General features: G+C 43.1%; 1 protein-coding gene across 3 annotated transcripts in view; it reads left to right on the top strand.

Annotated features, from left to right (window-relative positions):
• Positions 1–1,450: 1,450 nt before the first annotated feature.
• Positions 1,451–24,153, top strand: part of ARHGAP21 (Rho GTPase activating protein 21) — a 129,409-nt gene continuing 106,706 nt past the window's right edge. Inside the window, exons 1-2 of one of the 3 annotated variants that reach the window (XM_061126213.1) lie at positions 1,451–1,574; positions 2,931–3,364. In XM_061126213.1, coding sequence (XP_060982196.1) covers positions 3,284–3,364 — 81 coding nt within the window. In that variant the 5' untranslated portion in view covers positions 1,451–1,574; positions 2,931–3,283. Of the gene's footprint in view, positions 1,575–2,490; positions 2,706–2,930; positions 3,365–24,153 lie in introns of those variants that run through there. The other 2 variants (XM_061126212.1, XM_061126214.1) reach the window with 2 other exon arrangements.

The raw sequence follows: 24,153 nt of genomic DNA, 5'->3' as shown, positions 1-24,153 counted from the left end.
TAAAAAAAATAAGAAGGAAAAGATACGCAGACCCCAAAGCTTCTGGGTTTTGTTCTTTTTTTTCCTCCCTCAGCAGAGTGGTGGCGGCTGATCAGACACAAAAGCTGGTAGTTCCCCGCCCGCGTGAAGATAAAATGCCCCTCAACAGCATCAGCGGGAGGACTGGGAAAGGGAGGAGAGGCGTGTCTGGGAGGAGGCGAGGATGAGGGTGACAAGGTGACAAACCCCGCCGCCGCGGCCCGCTCCTCCACTGCAGCCGGGCGAGGACCGGAGCTGCGAGCCACCACCCCGGAGCGGGGCGGGGTGGGAAGGGGAGACCGAGGGGCGGTGGCTTTCCCAGCGGGGGCGGGGCAAAGGGTGGAGGGAAGCCTGAGTCAGCAGGCCCTGATTGGCTGATGTTCTCTCATCGCGTCCTCCGATTGGGCCATTTGCAGCGGGAGATGTTGTGAAGCGCGGCGGGGCGGAGCGAGCTGCCAGGGGTCTGGGCCGAAGCCCCGGGATCTGGCGGGGAGGGGCGGCGGTGGTGCTCCCGGCCCCGCACCGCTGCGACCTGCGGGGAGAAGCGCCGCCACCTTCCCTCCCAGTTCCGCTAGCCGCGCCGAATTGTTCAGCTGCCCTGAAGATATGAAAAGGGCAAAGGATTGAATGAATAACGCTTCGCTGCGAGCCCCCAGCCTCCTTAAAGAGAAGCTCTTTTGCTGTCAGGCGTTGAAAGGACACTCCCTTCTCTTGAAGTCCCATATCGCACCCCTCCTGCTGCAGATAGGGGCAAAAACTCACCCGGACGCGTACCCCCGCAGTCTGGGACTCGTGATCCCTGACCGCCCCCCGCCCCCCGCATCTGAGTATCTAGCCGTAGAATCCTCCCCCGCTCCCCAGCCCTGACGCCGAGCACAGGGTCCCTTTCCAGTGGAAGCCCAGGTTCCTGGCTGCTCCCGCTCAGCGCTCGGGAGATTGGAGAAGGCGGGGAGGGTTTTCTGTGTTTGGTTTTTGGGGAGGTGTTGGGGGCGGGTGAGGGCTTGTAGGTCCCGACGTACATTGGGAGGGGGTTGGCGAGCACCCCCACCCACCCCCGCCCCAGGCTAATCCCCCTGCTTCAGCGTCGGTTCCCGGGACCATATTATTCAAGACAGAAAATATTCAGCCCCAGAGCCTCCCCTGGGGAGGGGAGGGGAAGGAGGTGGAGTGGGAGGAGGTGGATCCAGGGAGGAAGAAGCGAGAAATCCGCCCCCGGGAAACAGCTCGGCGCGGCTGCGGAGCGGAGCAGTTCTGTCACTTGGCGATCGCGGGCGCCCGAGCGCGGCCCCGGCCCGGCCCGGCGAGGCGAGGGGAGAGTCCGGCGGCCGCCGCCCCGCCCCACGCCCTCCCGCGGCGGCCGAGAGCCCGGGGCCGGCCGGGGCAGGTCGCGGCGGTGTCTGGGAGCGGTCGGCCGGGGGCGGCGGCCTTGGAGCGCGGCGGCGGCTGGTAGCGCCGGCTCGTCCTCCCGCTCGCTCCGCTCTGCGCCCGGCGTGCGGGGCGCGCCGTCCGGGGGACAGGCCGGGCCCGGTGCGGATCTACTCGGCGCGCTTGCTCCGGTGCGTGTCTGCTTGACTTTCCGCCTCGGCGGACAGGGCGCAGCGCCGGCGGGCGGGTGGAGAGGGAGAGCCGGGCTTGCCGCGGGCTCCCTCCCTTCCCGCCACCCCGGGCCACCCCACCCGGCGCTGGCGCGGGGCCGGAGAGAGTGGTGGCGGGAGCCCAGCGGGGGCGGAGGGGCCGCGCCCGCGTGTGCGGAGCGAGGGAGGGCCGGCGGGAGGAGGGAAGGGCACAAAGGCCGGCGGCGGGCGCCGGGGTCCCGCCGGCCGGCCGTGGAGGAGGGGCGCCTCCCGTGCGCTCATGAATATTAACCGAGCCTGCGGCCTAGCGCTCCCCGGCTGGGCCCGGCGTCCGGCCAGCGTCCCAGCCGCTCGCCGCGGCGCCTTGGAAGCCGGGCCAGGCAGGGCGCGGAGGGTGAGCCCCCTCGCTTTTGGCTTTTCCCCCGGGTCTCCCCACTCGTTTTTGAAAGTACATATTTGGGCCGCCCTTCCCGGGAGATCGCGCTCCCCGACCCGCCTCTGGAAGGGGCGGAGGAAATAGTGGTAGGTGGGTGGTGGTTTTCTTTTTCCAAAAAAAAAAATCCCCCCCCCCCCCAGGCGGCTCCGGGGAAACGGGACGGTCGTGTCGAGGCGTAGTTTGGGGCGCGGCAACTAAATAAAAGTTGCTGGGGCTGCGGTATCATTTCTGTGGCTCCGGAATAATGCCCCGGAGAGGGAGTCCTCCCGCTGCTGCGCACACCTCCCAGCCCGGCCCCGCGCCGTCCCCGCCCAGCCCCGCCGCGGGCCAAGGAAAACAGCCGCCTCCTCGGGGACACCGGCCGGTCGGGGCGGAGGGCGGAGGGCGGAGGGCGGGCGCCCCAAGTCCCCTAGGCTGCCTGGAAACGCGCGTCCGAGCCTGACTTTTTGTTTTTCTTTTAGGGAGCTGGGGGGTGGCGGGGAGCAAGGCGTGCTTTTGAAAAAGTATTCTCCCATTTTAGCCTCGTGGGTACAAAACTCCTCCAAAGTCTTCTTATCCGGGTGATGCAGAAGAACATAAGCTCCCTCTCATTTGCCCAGAAAATACATGAATTTAAATGCACTTGAAAGGGGAATGTTTTTTTCTTGACGGCTGCACAAAGTCTGGGCATGTTTGAGGTAACCATCGTGCCGTTCTGATGTTTCTCATTTCCCCCTTGATTTAAGATTTCCCCTCCTTTTCTTTCTTATTTTGTATGGGAAGATTATTTCATCTTTTGATTCATCAGCATGGGCCGAATTATCTTTCCAAGTGTTGGAAGGGCGAGCTTGGAGTAGACGCGTGGGCAAGGCCAAGGTCAGCGTCTGGAGAAAGTTCATGTCCTTTAACTTTTCCCTCTTTAGGAAAGATCTCTTTGGGAGAGCCTTCACGACGCGCTCGCATTGCTCTCGGACTTGGGAGGAGCGCTAGGAACGAAGGGGACCGCTTTCTGCAGTTGGCCTCACTGGCTGCCCAGGAGACTGGTCTTTGTTTTTTACGTCTGGAGAAATGGACGAAGACGGTGAAGGCCGTTGAAGTCGGAAGAAATCATCATCAGGGCATTTGAAAGGCGCTTCATTGAAACCTTCATTTGTCTCAGCAACCCTGCACCCTCTCGGAACCTGGTGTGGAATTCTTACCTTTTTGGTGCATGGTGGCATTTCCCTCCCAATGTGGACTCCCAAGGGTTGGTCCCTTCTTTGTAATTTGAAATGAAATGATGGCCACACGTCGGACTGGTCTGCCTGAGGGAGATGGTGACACCAAGCTCAAGGTCTGCGGGTCCCCCACCTGTGAGGTAAGCGCAGAGCTGATGTCCCTGCCCTGCTGTGTGGCTTGTGTCTCCGAGGTGTCTGTCCTGCCAGTGGGGGGCGGGGGTCAGCTGCCTTGGGGGTCTAAGAAGATCGATCGGCTTTGGGGGCTTTGGGCTGAATGGTGGGAGTGTCCCCGCCATACCGGTAGGGAGGTGAAACCTTGCCTGGTTTTGTTTCTAGACACTTCAGTGATTCTTTTGCAAGGGCATTTTCCTTACTTTGAAGTGTCCTTATCTTGATCATCTCAGATCACAGAATTCTCCATTTTTAGGTGACTGGGAATACCACCAGCTTGTTTTCCTTCACTCCCCAACATCTGATAATTTTGAAGTAGGGCTGGACAGGGGTTGGCTTTGTATATTTCATGTGTGTATCCAGGGTTCCCTCTGGAGATTGAGAGGGGGCAGCTGGAATCCTTGTAGCTCCTGGACCACTTTCTTTCTCTGACACTGATGCAGGTCCTGCCTGCTTGCTGTTGCTGTGAATCTCTGCTTTGGGTAGAAAACCAAGTCTTTTCCCCTGGCCGGTTTAGGCACCGCTTTGGAAAATGGCTCAATGGAACTGTCATTCCAACTGCCTTAAAAATCTCCTGCCTTCCCTGTTCTTCTGTTTATGCCCTTCCTTTCACTGCTTAGAAGTGCCATGAGTGTCAGCCTGAGCTGTCAGGGGGCTCGTAAAGCCTTTATACCAGCATCTTCCGAAGAGCCCAGACGGTTTTACACCAGGCTTCCTGAAATTTTTTGAGCAGGCAGGACAGAAATAGAAAAGCCGAGTATTGGTGGCACCCCTATGGCCTCTTGCCTCTCCTGTCTTTTTTCCTCATTATTTTTGGTGTTTGTTTCTATAATGGCTTCTTTGTGTTTACTTTGTTATTGATGGTTTCTGTAATTAGGTTCTTTTAGACTTTGCTTTTGAGATGCCTCTGTTTTTATGGAAAGGTTGACAGTTACTTTAGATAACAGTAACATCTCCCAGTGAGACATCACTGTCATGGTTTATTTCTTGTGCCTTGTGTTACATTTTAACTTTCTGGTCATTGAAACTGGGTCTAGTTCTAAGTGTGTGAGTTTTGGCATTTTGAGAAAAATGACTCGTTACATTTTTGTTGGTAAAGCAGCAGAGGAGCTTGCTTCATGCAGCTGACCTCGTACTGGATTAGAAAGTTTATCCAGAAATCATGGTGAGCTAGATCAGTGTGCCATTAGTATACAGTCGATTAGAACTACAGTATAGGTTTACAGTTAGAAACAGTGTTTTACTTTTCGACACCTGCAAACACCTGCTTCCAGGTAAAAATGTGATTAAGTATAACACCACAATCCTCTGATCATGGTGAACCATAATAATGCCTTTTGGAAGGCCTAGTGATTGCTTAATGTGTATTGTTGCTCCGTAATGATAGGTACTGTGGTCCTGAAGCCTTGTTTGTCATTGACTCCTGAAGACTTTAATTAGCATGCTATTTTGCATTATATTTGCAGGAACTAATGTTATTTGATTCTTTTTTTTTTTTTTTTGTCATTTAAAGGATGTCCCGGAAACCAAGAATTTGTAATAGACACATCTTGTCCTCAGCTAGAAGGCAGTTTCCAGTTGCAAACTTGGCTTTTATTAACAATGGCAGTTATATACCTTTTAAGGGCGGTGAAATTTGTTTTCCTTTAGACCTTACTGCTGATATAACCATAGTATTTCTAGTTTGAAAGCCAAGGAAATACTGTATTGTCTGTATTATGCTCATTTAGAGACACTATACAGTAGTTGGATTTGATATTACACTCAGGTGTTGTTTGGCTTTTTAAACAATAGGCAGATAGTTTGTTTACATTCTATATCGAAGCAGAAATAAAGGGGCTCTGTGTTGTCAGAAAACATTTTAAAATCTCAGGATGGGGGGAAGTTGTATAATTACTGTCTGTTTAGTTGTCTCATACTCCCGTGCACATTAAATCTTGTGAATATTTAATAATAAGAGAGTTGCCATTGAAATACTTTAGGTAGCAACTTGGGGCTGATAGATATTTAAGTTTTTGAATACCACACTTAATTTTTTTTTTTTTAATACCACACTTAAATTTTCTGATTAATTTTGTTAGAAGAATTACATTCTGAAGTAGTACTGCTATTCTTTTCAAAATTTTAAAAATCACTGGCTAAAAAACTAACAAAGAAAAAAACAATAGCTACACCCCTGAAATGTGTATTTGAATAATAAATTTGTGTGTTTTTAACCTAACCAAGAAATGAGAGTATATATCTTAATATTAATGGTATTAGCCAAAAATTAACTTTGGCAGCACAGGAGAAATCAATGTAGGGAATTAGAGGAGTCCCTGTCTTATGCCTTATCTAATTGACTAACTCCACCTGCTATGAGTAAGGTCTGTTGCTTTGTTGAAAAACAGAAGCTTCTTGTTTATCTTAAATGTTTAGAATTTAATTGTGTTGCTATGTGGATAAGCATCACCCCCTCCCCCCAAGAGTATATTGGAAAGGTAAAGAACAAACAAATAACAAACAATCCTTTTCCAATAAAGAATTGCGACACTTTAATAAAATATATCCAACATAATACAATAAAGATAGCATAGATGTCAAGAGAGATGTGTTTGAACATCTAAAGATATATATTTCAAAGTTCATTCACTCTGAGCCAGATAAGTGTTTCTTTGGTGTGTGTGTGTGTGTTGTGCAGACATGCGTGTAGGCTGATCTGTGATACCTAGCCTTGAATAACTGCTTACAAAATCACTTTGTATAGACTCCTGAATTCTCTGTTGTATCACCTTTTTTTTTTAATATCACATAGCGTTTCTTCTTTATGGCTCAACTTACTTTTTCTTTCTCTTTTCTTTTTAGGCAAAGCTCTCTAGGTCATATTGGTTTTCCAATTTCTAACAGTTACTTCATTTTTAATCTCTAGTCTGCCGGGTTGTCCAAGTGTGTAGCACTTTCGCTGTCTATTATTAGAACAATCTTATTTACTCATGCAAATTAACTTAGTTCATTTTATGTCTTGCTTCTTCACCTAGACTCAGATGATTCTGTGACTAAAAGGTCCTGTAAGCTGATGAAAAATGTTTGTTAGTTGGTTTTGGAACAATGTTTAAGTAATAAAATAAGACATTTTCTCTGCAGGAATTCATTCTTGTAAAAATTTGCACTTTTGCTCTTTTCCTGAAACACTGTACACTTTACTTTTATCCCAGGCTTCCCCGTTCCTTCTCAGGCTGTCCCTCTCTCTTTCTCTCTCTCTTTAGGCTGCTTCTTCCTCTGCTGCCTCCTTCCTGTTGGTGTTTACTGGAGCCAGGCCTTTCCACTCCTCTCCTCTTTTCTCTCTCCCTGGGTTTCATTTTACATTCTTCCAGGGCATTAATCTACATGCCCGTGATTCCTAATTTACAACTCTATCTCAGATTATATGGCTACTCTCTAGACCTAGATAGCCAATTGCCTATTTACCCAAAAGCTTTTTTGGGAGATAAGCTGCATGCTTTTGAAATTCATCAGATTCTACTCCAACCAATATCCTGCCATCTCCCTGACTTCCTTCTTTTAAGGACTAGTCCTGCTAGTTATCTGTCCAACTCAAAACCCAGCCTACCATCCCTGACCCCTCTCTCTCCTCCTCCCTCCTGTCAAAGTCCTATTGAGTCTACATTCCAGGTCCTGCTGCTGCTCCCTGAGCTCAGGTCAGCGGCATCTCGGCGATGGTGATGAATCACCGACCAGGCTTCCCAACTAGTGTCCCAGGCTCTCTGCCTTGCCCCCTTCCCGCTCTGACCTGCCTCTGTAGCCAGAGGGCGCCTCCTGAAATAGAAAGCTGATCATTGCATTCCCTGACCTAAAACAGTTTTCTGGTTTCCCACTGCCTTTGGAAGAAGGCTCAGACTCCTAAGAACAGTCTTAGAGGACTTCTGGCCCGCCTTCTCCTGCTCATCTGTGACCACCCTGAGCTTCCTGTGCTGAATGATTTCCAGTTCCCTCCATGGCTGCTGGTTCAGTGGTAGAGAACCTGCCTGCCAATGCAGGAGATGTGGGTTTGATCCCTGGGCTGAGAAAATCCCCTGGAGGAGGAAATGGCAGCCTACTCCAATATTCTTGCTTGGGAAATCCCACAAACAGAGGAATCTGGAGGACTGCAGTCCATAGGGTCACAAAGAGTTGGACACCACTGAGTGACTGCACAACAACCAGGGCCTGACAATCTCCCTCTCTTCCTTTTAGGTCCTTATAAATCCTGTTTTTTTTCCCAGGCTTCCTTTCATTCTCCCCTCCTCCATTGCCACCCCTCCTTGGCTGATTTTTACTCTCATTCTGGTCTTTTCTTCAACATCACTTCCTCAGGAAAGCCCTCCCTGACCTTCCAAACCAGGCTAGTTGGCCCCAGTGCCTTACCCTCCAGCACCCTGAGCTTTATCAGGAAGATCACTTACTAGTTTATTTATGTATATTCCCCTGGATTGCAAGTCCCATGAAAACTGGCCCATGTTTGTTTCTAGTGTGTGGTGCATAGTAGGTGTGCAGTAAATGTGTCAAAATAATGAATAAATGTGCAGAAAGTGCTTTAGTTTTTATGAACAGTTTTCTTAGACCCCAGCACACCGTACTATCTTGACAGTCCTCCTGCCTCACTGTTCCCGCCTTCTCAGTTCCGGAAGTTTCCTTGGCCTCTTGACCTGTCAAGTCTTCATATACCTTAAGGTTCAATTTGGCCCTCTCTTCTCTCCAGACTCAGTTTCACAGTTTTAAATATCAAGTATAAGCTGGTCATTCATATACATACATATATACACAGATATGTGTGTGTGTGTGTGTGTCCACCCCAACTTTGCCCTTGAATTCGTGTTCCCCCATCCAACTGACCTGCCCGCTCGCCTGCTAAGAAGCCACATCCCAAACCAAATTCCTCCTCCTCTCCAGCCCCTCCCCCTGCCCAGCTTCCCCATCTGCTCTTTCACTCCGTCCACAGTTTTCCTCATCTGAAGCAACAGCAGCCCCACCCTCCCAGGCCAGCGGCTCCGGAGCAATCTTTGCTCCCTCTTTTTCTCTCTGGTGCCTCTCATGCAGATCTGACCGCCACCGAACCCTCAGCCTCGCCTGCCTGCGGTCTGTCCCCCCCCAGTCATCTAATGGACCTTTCAGACGTCAGGTCCTGGCACTCATTTGTTCTGGTTCTCCTAGTGGCTTCTCATCGCTCTCAGGATGAAAAGGCAAGGTTCTCAGAGCAGCTGCAGAGCCCTGGACAGTCTCCGCCGCCCTCCCTGAGCTCACCTCCCCATCGCTCCCCGCTTCACCCCACCCTCGCCCTCCTGGTGCGCCCCAGAGCCTTCCCACTGGGTACCGCCTCCTCGGAACACTGTCCCCTGGTGTCTGCACCTGCCTGCTTCTTGTCTCCTCCAGATTTGCTCAGAAGTCACCTTCAGGGAGAATCTCCCCTCCCGGCTCCCCATGACACCACCTGCCTCCTTCCTCACTTCACTTTTCCTCCCCGTCACTTACTCTCCATCTGACCTGCTCAGACCATCTGATTTTGCTTATGGGTCTGGACAGATGATTTATGTAAGTGTTAAAAGTACAGTTTGTTTGGTTCACCTGGTATTTTCTTGTGCCTGGAAAGGAGTCTAGCACATTGTAGGCCTCAGATATTTTTTCAAATGAATGAATGAATACTTAAGGAAAATATCCAAAGTGCTTTTGAGTTTACATGTAGGTGTGCAATACGTGAATTCTTAATTTAGGTTATACAACAAGGTGTAGTGTGAGATATAGGTTCTTCCTCAGACCTCCATTTCCATTAGGATGGCTGCTCACGTCTTTCTTACCTTTGGGAAGCTGGTAACCAAGAAACAGTAACCAAGGCAGTGTGTAGTATAAATGTGTGAAGTAATTTGTGCTAAGGTAAGATACTGGTAATTAACAGACTAATGGGAGGGGAATCAGATCGGTGGCAAAACTATAAAAAGGAAATACAGTCATCCCTCTGTATCCACAGGGCTTTGGTTCCAGGACCCCCCACCCTGTGGACCCAAGAATCCTCGGATGCTCAAGTTCCTTATATAAAATGGGGTGGTATTTGCATATGCCCTTAACATCCTCCTTTATACTTTAAATCCTCTCTCAATTACTTATAGCACCTCATCAATGTGAGTGGTATGTAAATAGTTGCCAGTGTACGGCACATTCAAGGTTTTCTTTTTAGAACCTTCTGGAAAATTTTTTTCTGAATATCTTTGTTCATTGATTGAATCCACAGATGCAATACCTTCAGATACAATGGGCCAACTGTATGTCTGAGGTTTTCTTTCTTAAAACAATTGGCCAGTATAGGAATGCTCCTTATGTTTTTAATATTTTTGATGTCATAAACATTTCATTGGAAGTTTAAAATTGATCACAACTTTGACGATGGCAAAATGTTAACAGTTGTTCATTCTGGATGGGGAGTATACTGGAATAGTATTATTTTTGGAATTTCTTTTTTGTTTTAATTCCAAAGTTGCAGTGAAAATGATAGCATTTACAGATTTAAATAGGTTATATGTTATCAGTCTTGTCAAAATCTGGTTTCTAGCAAAGCTGCATTGCTTAAAATAACACTTGGACATTTTTTGAAAAGGATACACATTACACAAAACAATACTTAGACATTTTTAAAGAAAACATATGTCTTCTTTAATGTCAGCTAGATTCTTTGTAGGCTACTGATAGTACAATATAACATAACACTGTTATTTAACTTGAAATGTGTGTTCCTTCATATACCTGAATCTAAATGACAGAACACCATTGTATAGCAGAAGCTTTACACTGCAAGTTAGGGTGAAAAGTACAGCCTGTTGGATTTTAAAAGGGTGGCAGCAACAGAAGTCTAGAATTGGAGGTATAGAGTGGGACCCCTCTCTGGCTGTCGTGTCTAGCTTAGAGCTGGGTACCAAGGTCTAAGAAGATCCCTCTTCACATTATTAGTGTTTTGTAGCGTTCATTCCTTCCAAAGGAAACATTTTATGAAGACCTTGTGCCTTGCTTACAGAATCTCTAACCCTGTCCTCATTTCTTTAGGTAACAGAATCTGATACAAGTGTGATACTCAGTTTCTTTTGTTCTTTGCTTTGTGAAGGGACCCATCATCTTATTATATTTAACAACATGCTGATTTAAGTATGGGCAGTGCTGAATGGAGATGCACAGATGCTGTTATCAAATGCAGCTATTTTCTGTTACAGAAAGACCATATGGTAGGCACTTGTTTTTCTCTCTGGTTGATGTGATTACATTACTAAAATGAAAGGATATTGGACTTAGATTGTCCTAGTATTTATTTAATTTTAATTGACCATAAGGCATTAAATGTCTTAAAAATATTATGAGCCATCTATATATTCTGTTGGTTTGAAGCAGGAAGACGTCTTCACTCAAAAACTCAGTTTTGGATTGCTTCCACCAAAATAATTTTTTACTTTATAAGTTGTCATATTCTTAAAAAAAAACTGAGTTATGCAGATAATTAATTTCACAAAAAAATCTGGAAGATAGCCTTTTGTACCTCTAAGATAATCTGAAGATGAGTTGATTTCTGTACTATAGGTTTAAGAAGTTTAGTGTGATAGTTATCTGTTAACATGGAAACAATTGCACTGTGTAGATGTATGAATAAGAGAATGGATTTAGAACCCAAATTGGGTATTTCTGAAATATTCATCTATTTTGGGGAAAGTTTTTAGGTGGATCAGAAAAACTGTAATCAAAAAACAATGAGTTAAAGAGTGTATTTCTTTTTTTCCTTAGGCCAGCTACTATTGAGCCTTCCTTTTGTTTGATACTGGGCGTGTTCTTCATTCAGACTTGGTTGCTTATTGCCTTTTCCCCTGGTGGCTTGTCTCTGTTCTGAATAGACACCTGGTGTAGTTATGAGTGGTGGTAATATGTACATAGTCTGTTTATAATCCCACAAATTCATTTTCCTTTTTATAACCTAATGAAGATGTAGTCGTTTGACTTACACTCTTTGGTTCACTGCATTAATCTTTAATAGATCTTGACAGGACTAATATTCTTAAGAACAGCTTGACTTTTTTCCTTACTCAGAATGGAGAGTATCCTTAAATATTAGGAGCTAGAATGATCTTGGGGATTAAGAGTCTTTCTCTTTTTTTAACCTTGAGATATCTAGATGTTTTTAATTCCCAGTGTTTTCCTAAAAATTCTATATTTAAAAGAATTTGTGTTGGGACTTCCCTGGTGGTCTAGTGGTTAAGACTCTCTGCTTCCAAGGCAGGGGCTCGGGTTTCACCCCTGGTTGAGGAACTAAGATCCCACATGTTGTGTGGCATGACCAAAAAAATAAAATGAAATTTTAAAAAATCATTGAAATTTTGAAAAGTCATTAGAAAAAAAGAATTTGCTTTAGCTAGATCAGTGAGACCTACTTTCTCCTTTGGGTTCTACATACTGACTTCTGGAAACATTAAATACTTAGTAAATGTGATGGAGAGGAAGTACTCTGGGCACCCAGTTTAAATCAGATCTTTATTATAATGCTTTTAGGAAACTTTTTGGTTTACTTATTTTTTAGTTTAATACTACATTATAGAACTCTCCTCTGCTTATAAGGGAAATATATATATATGTGTGTGTGTGTATGTATATATATATATATATATATATATATAATCAATTTTATAAATGAAGGAAAAGAAACTCTTAAGAAGCCCTGTACAAAGATATTCAAGAGAGGTTAGATTTGTTTTGTGTGGCTGTGATGAGCAGAACTAGGATCAGCAGATAGACAGATGGGCCAATTTCCAGAATTCAGAAGAAAAATTTTTGTTAAATTAGAAGTTAACTGAAATTGAATGTGTTTCTCACGGAGGTGGGATGATCTTCTGTTTTACAGGATTACAGAGGGAATTCCTGCTTTGGTAGGAAATCAGACATATCTGGATGATCATTAGAATCCCTTGGACCACCTTTCGGACAACAGGTTCTTGTCCCCATCATTATGTTAATGAATCAGAATCCTTGAGGATGAGACCCTCCCCAAACCTTTGCTTTTAAAAAAGTCCCATGGTGATCTTCTGAGTTTGAGAAGAACAAAACAAAATGACATTCAAGGTCTGGGTTCTTAGGGCAGCCTGATTTCAGAATTGTTGTGACCAAATTAAAATCAACATAAAGAAAATAATAAAAATAGGGGGAGAAAATTTAAATGCTTGTAAATCAGTGAATATTTCAAGCTTAAAATTATAATCATTTTCTTTATATAATCAAATGTATTTCTGTATGTCATTAGTATAATAAAATAATATTCTTTTCAAGTAAAGTAAACATTATGTCAAAAGAGCACTTTAAAATTCGACAGTAATAGGTGTACTTTTTTGTATGTAATACTCTCTGTTGTTGTTACACTTTAATCAAAAGTTAAATATTTTAAAGTGATAGAGCTCTGGTTATATCAAAACTATTGTTTTGTTACTTTTTAGACTTATAAATCATTTGTTTCATATCAGTTCCTGGAAGGCATATTTCCTTTAAGCAAATAGCCATTAAAATGATTTCACTTGCATCTTAAAATCATTTGTTCATATTAACTCTTCATCAAGAATAGAAGTTAACAGTGAAAGAAAAAAATGTCTTTCTTTACCAAAGTATACATTGTGAAGGGTTTAAGAAATCATTCTAACATAAATCATAGTAAACTAATCATTAAACAGATAATTTCTCTTTACACACCCTTCTCGTTTGATACCAACAGCTGTTCTGTCTGTTCATTGAATCCATCTTGTCTTTTGATGTCACTGATTTGTTAGATCCTTTGGATGGTATGCTACAAAGACAATCTGAACTAATAACAGAGTCCAACTGCCAGTTCTGCAAAAGAAGCAAGATTTCTTGAAGTCAGTGAAAGTGATATTGCACAAGGAGCAAAAAGCTACTCATAGAATCAGCCTGAGACCAGTGAAGAGATACAGAAAGTATCATCAAGGTTGATAGGCTTCTCTAGAGAGACTGATTTGAATTCAAAGGATTAAGGGAAGCTTTGAGAACACTGATGCCCTTGAGGGCATTTACAAATATGGAGAAGTGACATTTTCTTCTGGGAAGTGATGCTTAGTTTGGACCCCATGTCTTAAGCTCTGTTTACCAAGGGACCTAAAAAAGTGGGCATGAATCTAGAAGAAGGTGATGAATAGATTTCTTTTGTGCTTTCTAAGTAGAGACAGTGCCACTAAGAGGGAATAGAAAATCTCTAGTTGACTTAGAGATAAAGCTGTTTACACAGAGGTCTAGGAGTAGCATTTTTAGAAGTCCTGCAGTATAATATTTTTAGATGTACAAACACATCAGAGTCTGAATATTTTAGATGTCTTCATTTCTTTTTGTAAAAAACCCCTTTATTGAGGTACAATTGATGTGTAAAATGCCGTATATATTTAATGTATACACTCAGTGAATTTGAGGATAAGTTATACACCTATAAAACAATTCCCACCATCAAGGCCATAAACATATTCCTTACCTCTCCAGTTTTCCTCCCACCCTCTTTATTAAGAGACTTCCCTGGTGGCTCAGATGGTAAAGAATCTGCCTGCAATGTGGGAGACCTGAGTTTGATCCCTGGGTCAGAAAGATCCCCTGGAGAAGGGAATGGCAACCTACTGTAGTATTCTTGCTTGGAGAATTCCATGGACAGAAGAGCCTGACAGGCTACACATTCAGTCCATGGTGTCTCAAAGAATTGGAGATGACTGAGCAAATAACACTAACTCACTCTTTATTATTGTTGGTATTAGTGTAACATGTGTGAGGCCCACTTAATATAAAAAATCTACCCCCTGAAAAAAAAAATCTACCCCCTTAACAAATTTTAAATACGTCATTGTTTAGTTCCTAAGACAGGTCCGATTCTTTTGTGACCCCATGGAATGTAACCCGCCAGACTCCTCTGTCCATGGGATTTCACAGGCAAGAATACTGGAGTGGTGTGAGCAGAACTGCAATCCCTAGCTGAGACAGAGATTGACAGAACGCCATCATTTATGGCAGCTATAACTATATCTGCACTGGACCAAGGAGGAATGCAGATTCTCTTCCATGTAGGAGAGGAACTTGGAAGAAGAATCATTTTTCCCTGTTTAATCCTTGGCCACTGCTGCCATTCTTGGCTGTCTTTTCATTTGATCACCATCATCTTTTTATCTAACTATTACTTTCAATAAGTTACTCAAACATTGTGTTTGGATCAAGTGGGATCTCTAGGAAAAAGGCAGATATATAAAGCCTAAAATTTATATATATTCAGGAAGCATAAGGATACCCAAAAACACATGGCTTAGAAAATGAATACTGCTTGATTTCTATAAACTCCAGTGACGTGTTTGTTTGGCATGGATTTGACAGGCAAAGAGTTCGTCTTTTCTCGCTGGCTTTGAATTGACAGCAGACAAGACAGGCATCTTTTGGTAACCCATGAAAAGGATTTTGAACGTCAGAAATCAGTTTGCAGGATAAATGAATGAAGAGGAAAAACATAAAGTGTCCACATCAGGATTAAAAGGGGGACACCATTCAGAGCCCACAGACATTAAAAAGATAAAAAGGGAATATTTGAATAACTTTATGCCAATGAATTTGACAATTTAGATGAAATGGGCAAATTCTGTATAAAATTCTGACACCAGTTCAGAGGGCTGTGTGTGTGTGTTGGGGGTGGTGATGGTGGAGTTTTCCTCATCAAGCAATTCTCTGACTTCAGAGCATTGAGTGTCCTACAATTGAACTTCATTTGGATGCTGTCTACCCGGATATGGAATCAGATCCTCCAGGTTAAGGACTCAGTCCCGCAAGACTGCCCCCTTCCCGCCCCACCGCCTCCCTACCTTCTGCAACCTCAGCGTCCAGTTGCAGGTCTAAGTTGCCACCTGAGTTTCTAACCTACTGACTTAGATTGTTGGTTCCAATGACCCCTTCCTTGGTTTCAGTTAATTTGCTAGAGTGGCTCACAGAACTCAGAGAAACATGCTACTTACTAGATCATGGGTTTTATAATAGAGTGTAACATGGGACAGCCAGATAGGAGGGACATAGAGGGCAGGGTGTGGGGGAAGGTGTGGAGGGTCCACCCCCTCTCCACATGCTCCACTCTCCCCAAATCCCCATATGTTCACCAGCCTGGAAGCGCTCTGAACCTCAACCTTTCGAGTTTTTATGGAGGAAAGATGGTGGCCCTTGAGTAGAGTCTTAAAGGACACGCAGAAATTTCTGAAGCAGGTGGTGGCAGAATGTTGCAGGCGGAGCGAACAGGATGGCAGAGGCAGAGTGTGAGAGAATGGTAAAAGAGGAAACCCACCAAAAGATGAGGAAAAAGTCATACTAAAATAAGCGCTTGACAGTCTATACATAAATTTCCATTTAAGATTTTCCTCTGCCTCTGCTTTCCCTCTGCTTCCCCTTCCTCTTTCCTCTGCTTCTGAGTAAGGATGTATGTATTGTATGAATGAAACATACAACTTGGAGTTTGGAACTGATTTTTGCTGCTTTTCTTTCCAGTTCTGACTGTTTTTGAGACATTAAAGTTCTCCATAGAGGACCTCTAGTGTATTTGGTAACAAGAATCTGATTTTTTATAAAAGCTCGATCTAGCTAGCTGTAAGCAAGTAATTTTTGTCAACCTGTAATATCTGTGAATTCTCAAGCAATTGACCCAGGGACCCTGAGAAACAGTGATATTGGTGACAGTATTTTTTTTTAAGCTTTCCTTTTAAAAAGAGTTAAATCAGAGAATTCTCCTTGTTAAAGATCTTAATGTATCCTGGTTTTGTAGCTGCCTTCATTTGTTTAATCTTTGCTTCATTTCCTTCCTCTACTCTTTTATAACCTGTGAAACTGCTGGGGTTTTATGGTGTGGTTTTGCTTTTCTATAGATATTCTGAACAGGCAAGGTCAGGAAAAGTGAATCGGTCTTTTTTTTTTAGATTAGCTGCATGTATTTGTGTGTCTGCCAACATAGTCTCAGATTCCTCGTAGGGAATCGAGGCTACTGCTGGTGTTTAGCCGATCAGTTGTGTCTGCCTTTTTGTGATCCCATGGACTGTAGCCCACCAGGCTCCTCAGCCCGCGGGATTTCCCAGGCAGGAATACTGGAATGAGTTGCCATTTCCTTCTCCAGGGGGATCTTCCCAACCCAGGGATCCAACCCTCATCTCTTGCATTGGCAGGTGGATTCTTTACCACTGAGCCACCTGGGAAGCTCCATGAGGTTATATAGTTTATTATTTATTTTGCCTAAAAATAGGTATCAGAATAAAAAGTTAGTAGTCCTTTGATTTCCAGCATACAGTGTGTATCTATTTGTCTCCAGTTTTGTGTCACATCCTTTTAATGTTTTTTTATTCCTATAATAATTTAGATATCTATGCTCTTTGCATTAACCTTACTATTTATTTCATCTTGATATACTGTTTATAAGTGCTACTGTTTCCTAGACACATACCAGAGAAGGCAATGGCACCCCACTTCAGTACTCTTGCCTGGAAAATCCCATGGATGGAGGAGCCTGGTAGGCTGCAGTCCATGGGGTTGTGAAGAGTCGGACAGGAATGAGTGACTTCACTTTCACTTGTCACTTTCACGCATTGGAGAAGGAAATGGCAACCCACTCCAGTGTTCTTGCCTGGAGAATCCCAGGGACGGGGCAGCCTGGTGGGCTGCCGTCTGTGGGGTCGCCCAGAGCCTGGACACAACTGAAGTGACTTAGCAGCAGCAGACACATACAGTGAAGCAAAGTCGACTTCAGAAAATGTTTTAGGGTTTTCAGAGAGAACACTGAACCCCTACTAATTACCATAATACTGATCATTTACCTTGTTTACTCCTCAAAGCAACTCCATGACATGTTTACTATTATTATATCCATTTTAAGCATGTGGAAATGGAGGTAGAGAGAGCTTAATTAACTTCACCAAGGTTACACAGCCGAAAGGGGAAGATAGAAATTTAATGGATAGTGTGTTAATATGACCATAACAGCTTTAGTAGAAGGAAGAAAAAAATTTCAAGGAGAAAGTCTCTACTTTGATTGAGACTTACTGGTTTCGCCTAGATGGAAATAGTTTGTGTTCCATTAGCTAAATGGTAAACAGTTCAATGGCAGATTGATAGACAGCTTGAAAATTTTGTCAACCCTCTGTTTTGTCTCTTGGCAACCAGAGAACCCGATGACTTTATGTCTTTAAAGTGTCAACTTATGGTACACAGATGACTGGCCTCTTCTGTTGCTTCAGTGTATTAAATTCCTGAGCTAAAGCCGTGTGCTGAATTTATTGAGTCTCAGGAATGGTCTTTTAAGACTAAGGTTTGGAAGAGAACTTTCTATAAGTGTTTTAAGTTTCTGCTTATCCTTTCTCCAGAGTGGTAGGTTAGTCATATATAAGACGTATTTTGCTGAAGAAAGCCTGCAGTTCATTTAGAGCTGAGTGGCTGTGATAGGATTTAAGGGATAGGTGCTTCCACATGTGATGTCTTCTTGTCCCACATGAAACATTTGTTCAGAAGAAATGGGAGGTCCATTGTCTCCTGAAGATACATGGAATCTGAAGTGTTTTCATGTTTGTTTATGTTCATTTTACCTGAGATGTCTTTCCCATGTCTCGTTTATGTAAACCCCACACTTCCCTCCAGGTCTGGCTCACATTTTGAATACTTGCTTAGAAAGCTTTTTCTCACCTTCGTTGCAGCAGGTAGAAAAGATATTCTGGAAGATGGTCTTATGCTCTGTAATCTTTTTGCCCTGTTCCTTTTTTTTTTCCCTTCTGAACTCCTTGCTGTCCTGTTACCCTTATTTCCAGTGTTGTTTGTACAGATCTATAATCCATCATCCAAAATCCTTGAGCTTTTCAGAATTCAGAAGTTTTCAGGTTTTAGAAATGTGTGATGATGCAGGTCGTGAGACAGCCCGCAGCTATCAGAGTAGTCATTTCTGCTGTAAAATGTATGAATATTTATTTGTGTCAGGTTGGGGCAGGTCAGATTTCACTATCAATGAGTTGCAAAAATGTTTTGACTTTCAAATCTGTTTGACTTTTGGTAGTGTAGATATAGGACTATAGGTCCAGATTGCCTAATTTTTTAGGAGTATAAACTGTGTACGAATGTGAGAGTTGGACCATAAGGAAGGCTGAGTGCTGAGTAATTGATGTTTTCTAATTGCGGTGCTGGAGAAAACTCTTGAGAGTCCCTTGGACTGCAAGGAGATCAAACCAGTCAATTCTAAAGGAAATCAACCCTGAATATTCACTGCAAGGACTGATGCTCAAGCTCCAACACTTCAGCCACCTGATGTAAAGATCCGACTCATTGGAAAGGACCTTGATGCTGGGAAAGATTGATGGAAGGAGGAGAAGGGGATGGCAGAGGATAAGATGTTTGGATGGCATCACCAACTCAGTGGGCAGGAATTTGAGCAAACTCTGGGAAATAGTGAAGGACAGGGAAGCCTGGCCTGCTGCAGGCCATGGAGTTGCAGTTGGACACAGCTTAGTGACTGAACAACATAAACTGTATATTGGGAAAATACCTAGTAATCATATGCTACTATGATTTTTTTTCATTCTTTCCCTAGTGGAAATGAATCAGTACTCTGATCGGCTTTCAGAGGTGACCCATGTGTGTATTCTGTGCATATCTAGTATTAACTGGTAGATGTTTCATTTCTTATTGTAGCTCCAGTTATCCCAGTTTTGACTGGTGGTAGCCTTTTCAGGCTTTCTCCTGAGTACCTTATACATAAACCTAAATTTCTTTGGTAGCAGTATGATCTTCCAGCATATCTTTTATGTATATTTCCTGCCCAAGACACAGAATCAGCTATTCCTCCAGGAAGCCATGCTCTTTTTAAGATTAACTAATTAATTAATTATTTTTGGTTGCACTGGGTCGTTGTTGCTGAGTGTGGGTTTTCTCTAGTTGTGGCAAATGGGGGCTACGCTTAGTTTCTGCACAGGCTTCTCATTGCAGTGGCTTCTCGTTGCAGAACATGGGTTCTAGAGTGAGGGCTAAGTAGTTGTGGAACATGGCCTTAGTTGTCCTGGGGCACGTGGAATCAAGCCCATGTCCCCTGCGTTGGCAGATTCTTAGTCACTGGACCACCAGGGAAGTCTATCATGCTTTATTTTAGCAGTAGATGGTATGCAAGATTGCGCCTGGAAGTTAGAGACATTCATTGCTACTGGGTTGCAACTGTTTATGGTCCTTTTCGAACTAACATTTCATTTTGAAATAACTTTAGGCCCACAGAAGGTTGGAAATGTAGAGAATTCCTTTATATCCTTCCTCCAGATTTCCCTACTGTAAACATCTTAAATAATCACAGTACAATAATCAAAAACAAGGCAATTAGTATTGCTGCACTATTATTAAATTACACACTGTGTCTAGGAATGAGTTGTAAAAGCTTGATTACAGCTGTATCTTTAGTTTCCAAGTTCTTTTCTTTGGGTATGAACTTTTTTTTTTTAGTAGTTCTTAACTATTAAGAATCACCTGAGAACTTCTGAAAATCAAGTACCTGAAACCTTTCTTCGCAGCCCATCATCACCCCCCTCCCCCCCATCCCCAGCCTCTTTCAGAATTTTTTAGAATCTCAAGATGGGCATACAATATATGGTGTAGGGATGTAGGGGTTTTGCTAGAAATCTGCTCCGACAACTTAGTGAGATCATTTGAGGAAAGGTACAATTTGTGTTTGGCCCTCAAGCGGTGATAATGACCCCTTTAGACTCCAAGACAAAACTATCTTAAAATGATTCATGTTTACTGCTTCTAGTGCCAAAGATTCCTGTTATACTTAGAACTGTCTTTCCATATTCCATACTCATTCAACAAATATTTGTTGAGTACCTTCTAAATGGGCTTCCTTGGTGGCTCAAACGGTAAAGAATCTGCCTGCAATGTGGGAGACCTGGGTTTGATCCGTGGTTTTGATCCCTGGTTTTGGAATATCCCCTGGAAAAGGGACTGACTACCCACTCCACTGTTCTTGCCTGGAGAATTCCATGGACTGAGGAGCCAGCCAGGCTATAGTCCATGGGGTCACAAAGACTTGGACACGACTGAGCCACTAATACCTTCTAAATACCAGGCACTGGGGATGCAGCAGTGAAAAAGTACAGACATGATCTGGTTGCTGCATTCATGGATGTATTTGGATGGTGGGAAGTGGGAACAGTGAACAAGGAATGATAACAGAGTGCTGTGAGTCACAGTGTCGTAAGAGAAGAGCAGAGAGCTATGAGTATATACAGCAGGCAGACCTCCCCTAGTATAGGGATCAGGGAAAATCTTCCTGGGAAGATTGTGTTCAAGCTATGTCAGGTAGGAGTTAGTTAGATAGAAAGAAGAATGTTCTGGCAGAAGGAACAGCCTTAGTTTCTGAATATACCCCATGACTCCAGCAAGGAAAAGGTTCTGGTATCTTACTGGAGAAAAATGTACAAGACCAGGGAAGAGAAAAATATAGAAGTGAACATTAGCCTTTATTGGGTCTTTTCAAAGCTTTTACGTTTTCATAGAAATATCAACTCTCAGTTTTATTCATATTTTATCAGTTTCCGTATTGTGTAAGCTAAGCTACATAATGCTACCAAAAGTAAGACTGATTTAGAGATTTGTGTAAAAGTAAACTGTGTTAAGCATAAGTCTCATTTGGTGGGAGCAGAAATTAAGTGGCTGGAAAAAATTTTCCCAAACATGGCAGGTGAGCTTGCCATGGGACCAGCCAGCCTTCGTACAGTGGGACTTGAGAATTCTGGTTTGTCCAGCAAGTGTGTTAGGCAAAGGTCAATTAAACCAACACTGACTATAATTATAGTTTGGGGAATAAGATGAGCTCATAGGAAAAAGGGTGAGGAGAGAGAAGAGGGCCAGGGTTAAAACCTTAGGGAGCACTGCCAATTAAGGAGAGAGAGAAGACAAACCAGCTAAAGATTTTAAAGAACTGGTTAAAAATAAGCCTTCCCACAGCCTCACTTTTTAGATTTTAAGGCCTTTGAATCTGACTTCCTACTTAGACTATGAATAGCCTTGCAACTTTGTTTCACCTGGCTTTTTGAACTTATTTGCTTTTGAAGGCTTTTTCAAAGATTCTTTAGGTGGTCCTCTGTGGGCAAGATCCCAGAAGATCCCAGAAGCAGTGAGAAAGAATGTTTGGGAGATCAGCTGGAGGCACTTGTGGAAGTCCAGGAGCAAGCTGATGAGGGTCTCAATATAGGCAGTGACAGAGGACTCTGGTTTCTGTTTGCCTGACCAGGGGAACTTATGATGCACGTTTATGCAAAGGAGGTAATACAGAGCTGGGACAGGTTGTGAAAGGGAAGACCAGTTCCACTTTGGACACGTGGTCTAAGGTTTTGCGTGTACTTAGTGAGAATTCAGACACAGATTTGGAGCTTGGGAGAGAGGGTAGGGCTGAAGAGAAGTTTGGAAGTAATTCATAATGAAAATCATGAAGGATGACATCATCTAGGGATAGTATAAGATATGAGAGGTAGAATTCTAATTGAGACAGGAAGGAAGCCCATCTTAAGAATAGTAGTAATCATTTATGAAGAAGGAAATGGCATCTTACTGCAGTATTCTTACCTGGAGAGTCCCACAGACAGAGGAGCCTGGCGGGCTACAGTCTGTGGGGTCACAAGGAGTCGGACATGACTGAGCGATTGAACCATAGCAATCATTTATTAGGTGTCTGTTAGATACTGTTTCAAGTATGTTACAGATACGATGTTATTTCATACTGAAAACCGCATGACAGCAGGTGTTGAAATTTGTCTCCATTTTATAACCAAACGAGTTGAGGCTCAAAAGTTAAGCTGTTAGCTCCTGTTCATACATTTGTAAGCAGGAGTTGAAATGATATCTGTTTTACTAAAGGTCTAGGCTTTTTTTCTTTTTTTTTTTTTAACAAGAAAGAGATGGTCAGAGAAATAGGTTGATGCTGCCTCAACCTAGTGTTGGGAGCTGGCTTGTCGTGGATGGCGTGATAGATTATGCCATTTTCCCAAGTTGTGATTTCATTGAATGTATAAATGTGAGCCTGTGATATCCAGAAAGAAGGAAAAAACAGTAATCTTTTTAAACAGCAAGTGATCATAAATATAGAATAAGAACTTTCGGAAGAGACTGTCCTTCCTGATGTAACAGAGTGAGTGTAGCATCTTTCGGAAGATGGTGTTTTTCTGCCGGTGAGCTATTGCTGCTTGGACAGGAAAGGGAGGGGAAGATCCTCCTTGTCGGTCTCATCACTGCAGAGCTCTGGGAACAGGAGCTGAGTCAGAGAAGACGCAGGCTGCACTCTAGGCAGTCATGGCCCAGTTCAGGATCTTAGACTGCATGATCAACCACAACTGGAGTTTATTATGCAATCTCTATTGTGCATGGAGTGGTCAGGTTTGTTGGATACGTATATATATATTTGCTTTTTTAATTCAAAACTGCTGTAATATATTAAAAAAAAATTGTCAGTGAAAACGCTGGCTAGGAAATCACTGTCTTCCTTTAACAGTGAAAAAGCAATCTTTAGACTATGACTTTTCTTGAAATACTTGTTTAGCTTGGCATATCTCAACTCTCATCATCTGAATTTCTCTAAAAGAGTTAACTCTGATGAGACTTTATTTGGAGAGCTTTCAGTGTGGGGGAGGGGAAGTTAGAACAAATTAGTGAAAAAATAAAACTAGGAAAAATTAAACCAATAGAATTGAGACATGATGAATGTTAGACTTTTTAGAGACATTTAATATTATATCTATGAGAAGGTAGGCAAGAGTTGGAATGAGTTGCTTTTTAACTAGTTTTTCATTTTTAATGAAATAATAGTTCTTGATTTCTTGCATTATGGGATTAAATGTAAGTTTATTTTTGGATTCTGTTACTAGACTACTACATTGCCTTTTGAGAAAGTAGTTATTCTGTGATAGAGAAATTTTGCCACGTATTTTTTATTTAATGGCAGTTATCATATGCTTTTGAGTTTTCTCCCCTAGGAAGCAAAAACTCTAGTTTCTCCCTTCAACCTTCAATCAACATTATTATCAAGTACAGCCTGCTTTTGTAATTCATAAATAATATTGTTTGTATTTAGCATAATAGCTTCTGTTACAAAATAGAAGCCTTATTGATATCTTCTATTCCAGTGATCAGTGAATCTTATGAATTATTTACCTCGTAGAATTATTCATCACTGTGGGTTTCTGTCTTTGTTATTTTAAAAAGTTCTTTAGTATTGTTTCAAGTTTATTAATAGAAGCAAAACTAAATTTAAAATATTGAAAGCAGTGAATGACATGATACGTACCACCCCCTCCCCCACCCCCCCCACACATAACCCTCCCCCATCTCTCATGCCCCCATAAACATGGCATTAACAGGAGCTTATGGAACATGAACTTAGTTCCAAGTGGGACGTTTGGGTCTCTGTACCTTTCTTTATGTCCCATTCTTTTTGTTCTGGAATGGTGGGAAGATATTTTCATGGTTTATGTTGGGAGCAATAGACTAATGTATCAGAGACATTAGAGATGGAGAAGGTCATTTAGTCTATATTTCATCCAGCAAGAGATTGATCCCTCAATGCACTTTCTAGTTCTTTCCCTAATGGATTTACATTACCGAAAAATATGGATTTCAAATGGCTACTTAGAGAATGAAAGAAGATAGATACTGCAATTATCTTAGCATGTAAAATTCATAATGTCAGGAGCTTACCAGAGCTGAAACT

Source organism: Dama dama, chromosome 23 (assembly GCF_033118175.1).
Source record: "Dama dama isolate Ldn47 chromosome 23, ASM3311817v1, whole genome shotgun sequence".
NCBI lineage: Eukaryota > Metazoa > Chordata > Mammalia > Artiodactyla > Cervidae > Dama > Dama dama.
Note: the sequence above shows the minus strand (reverse complement) of the source record. Positions and strands in the feature narration are given on the sequence as shown.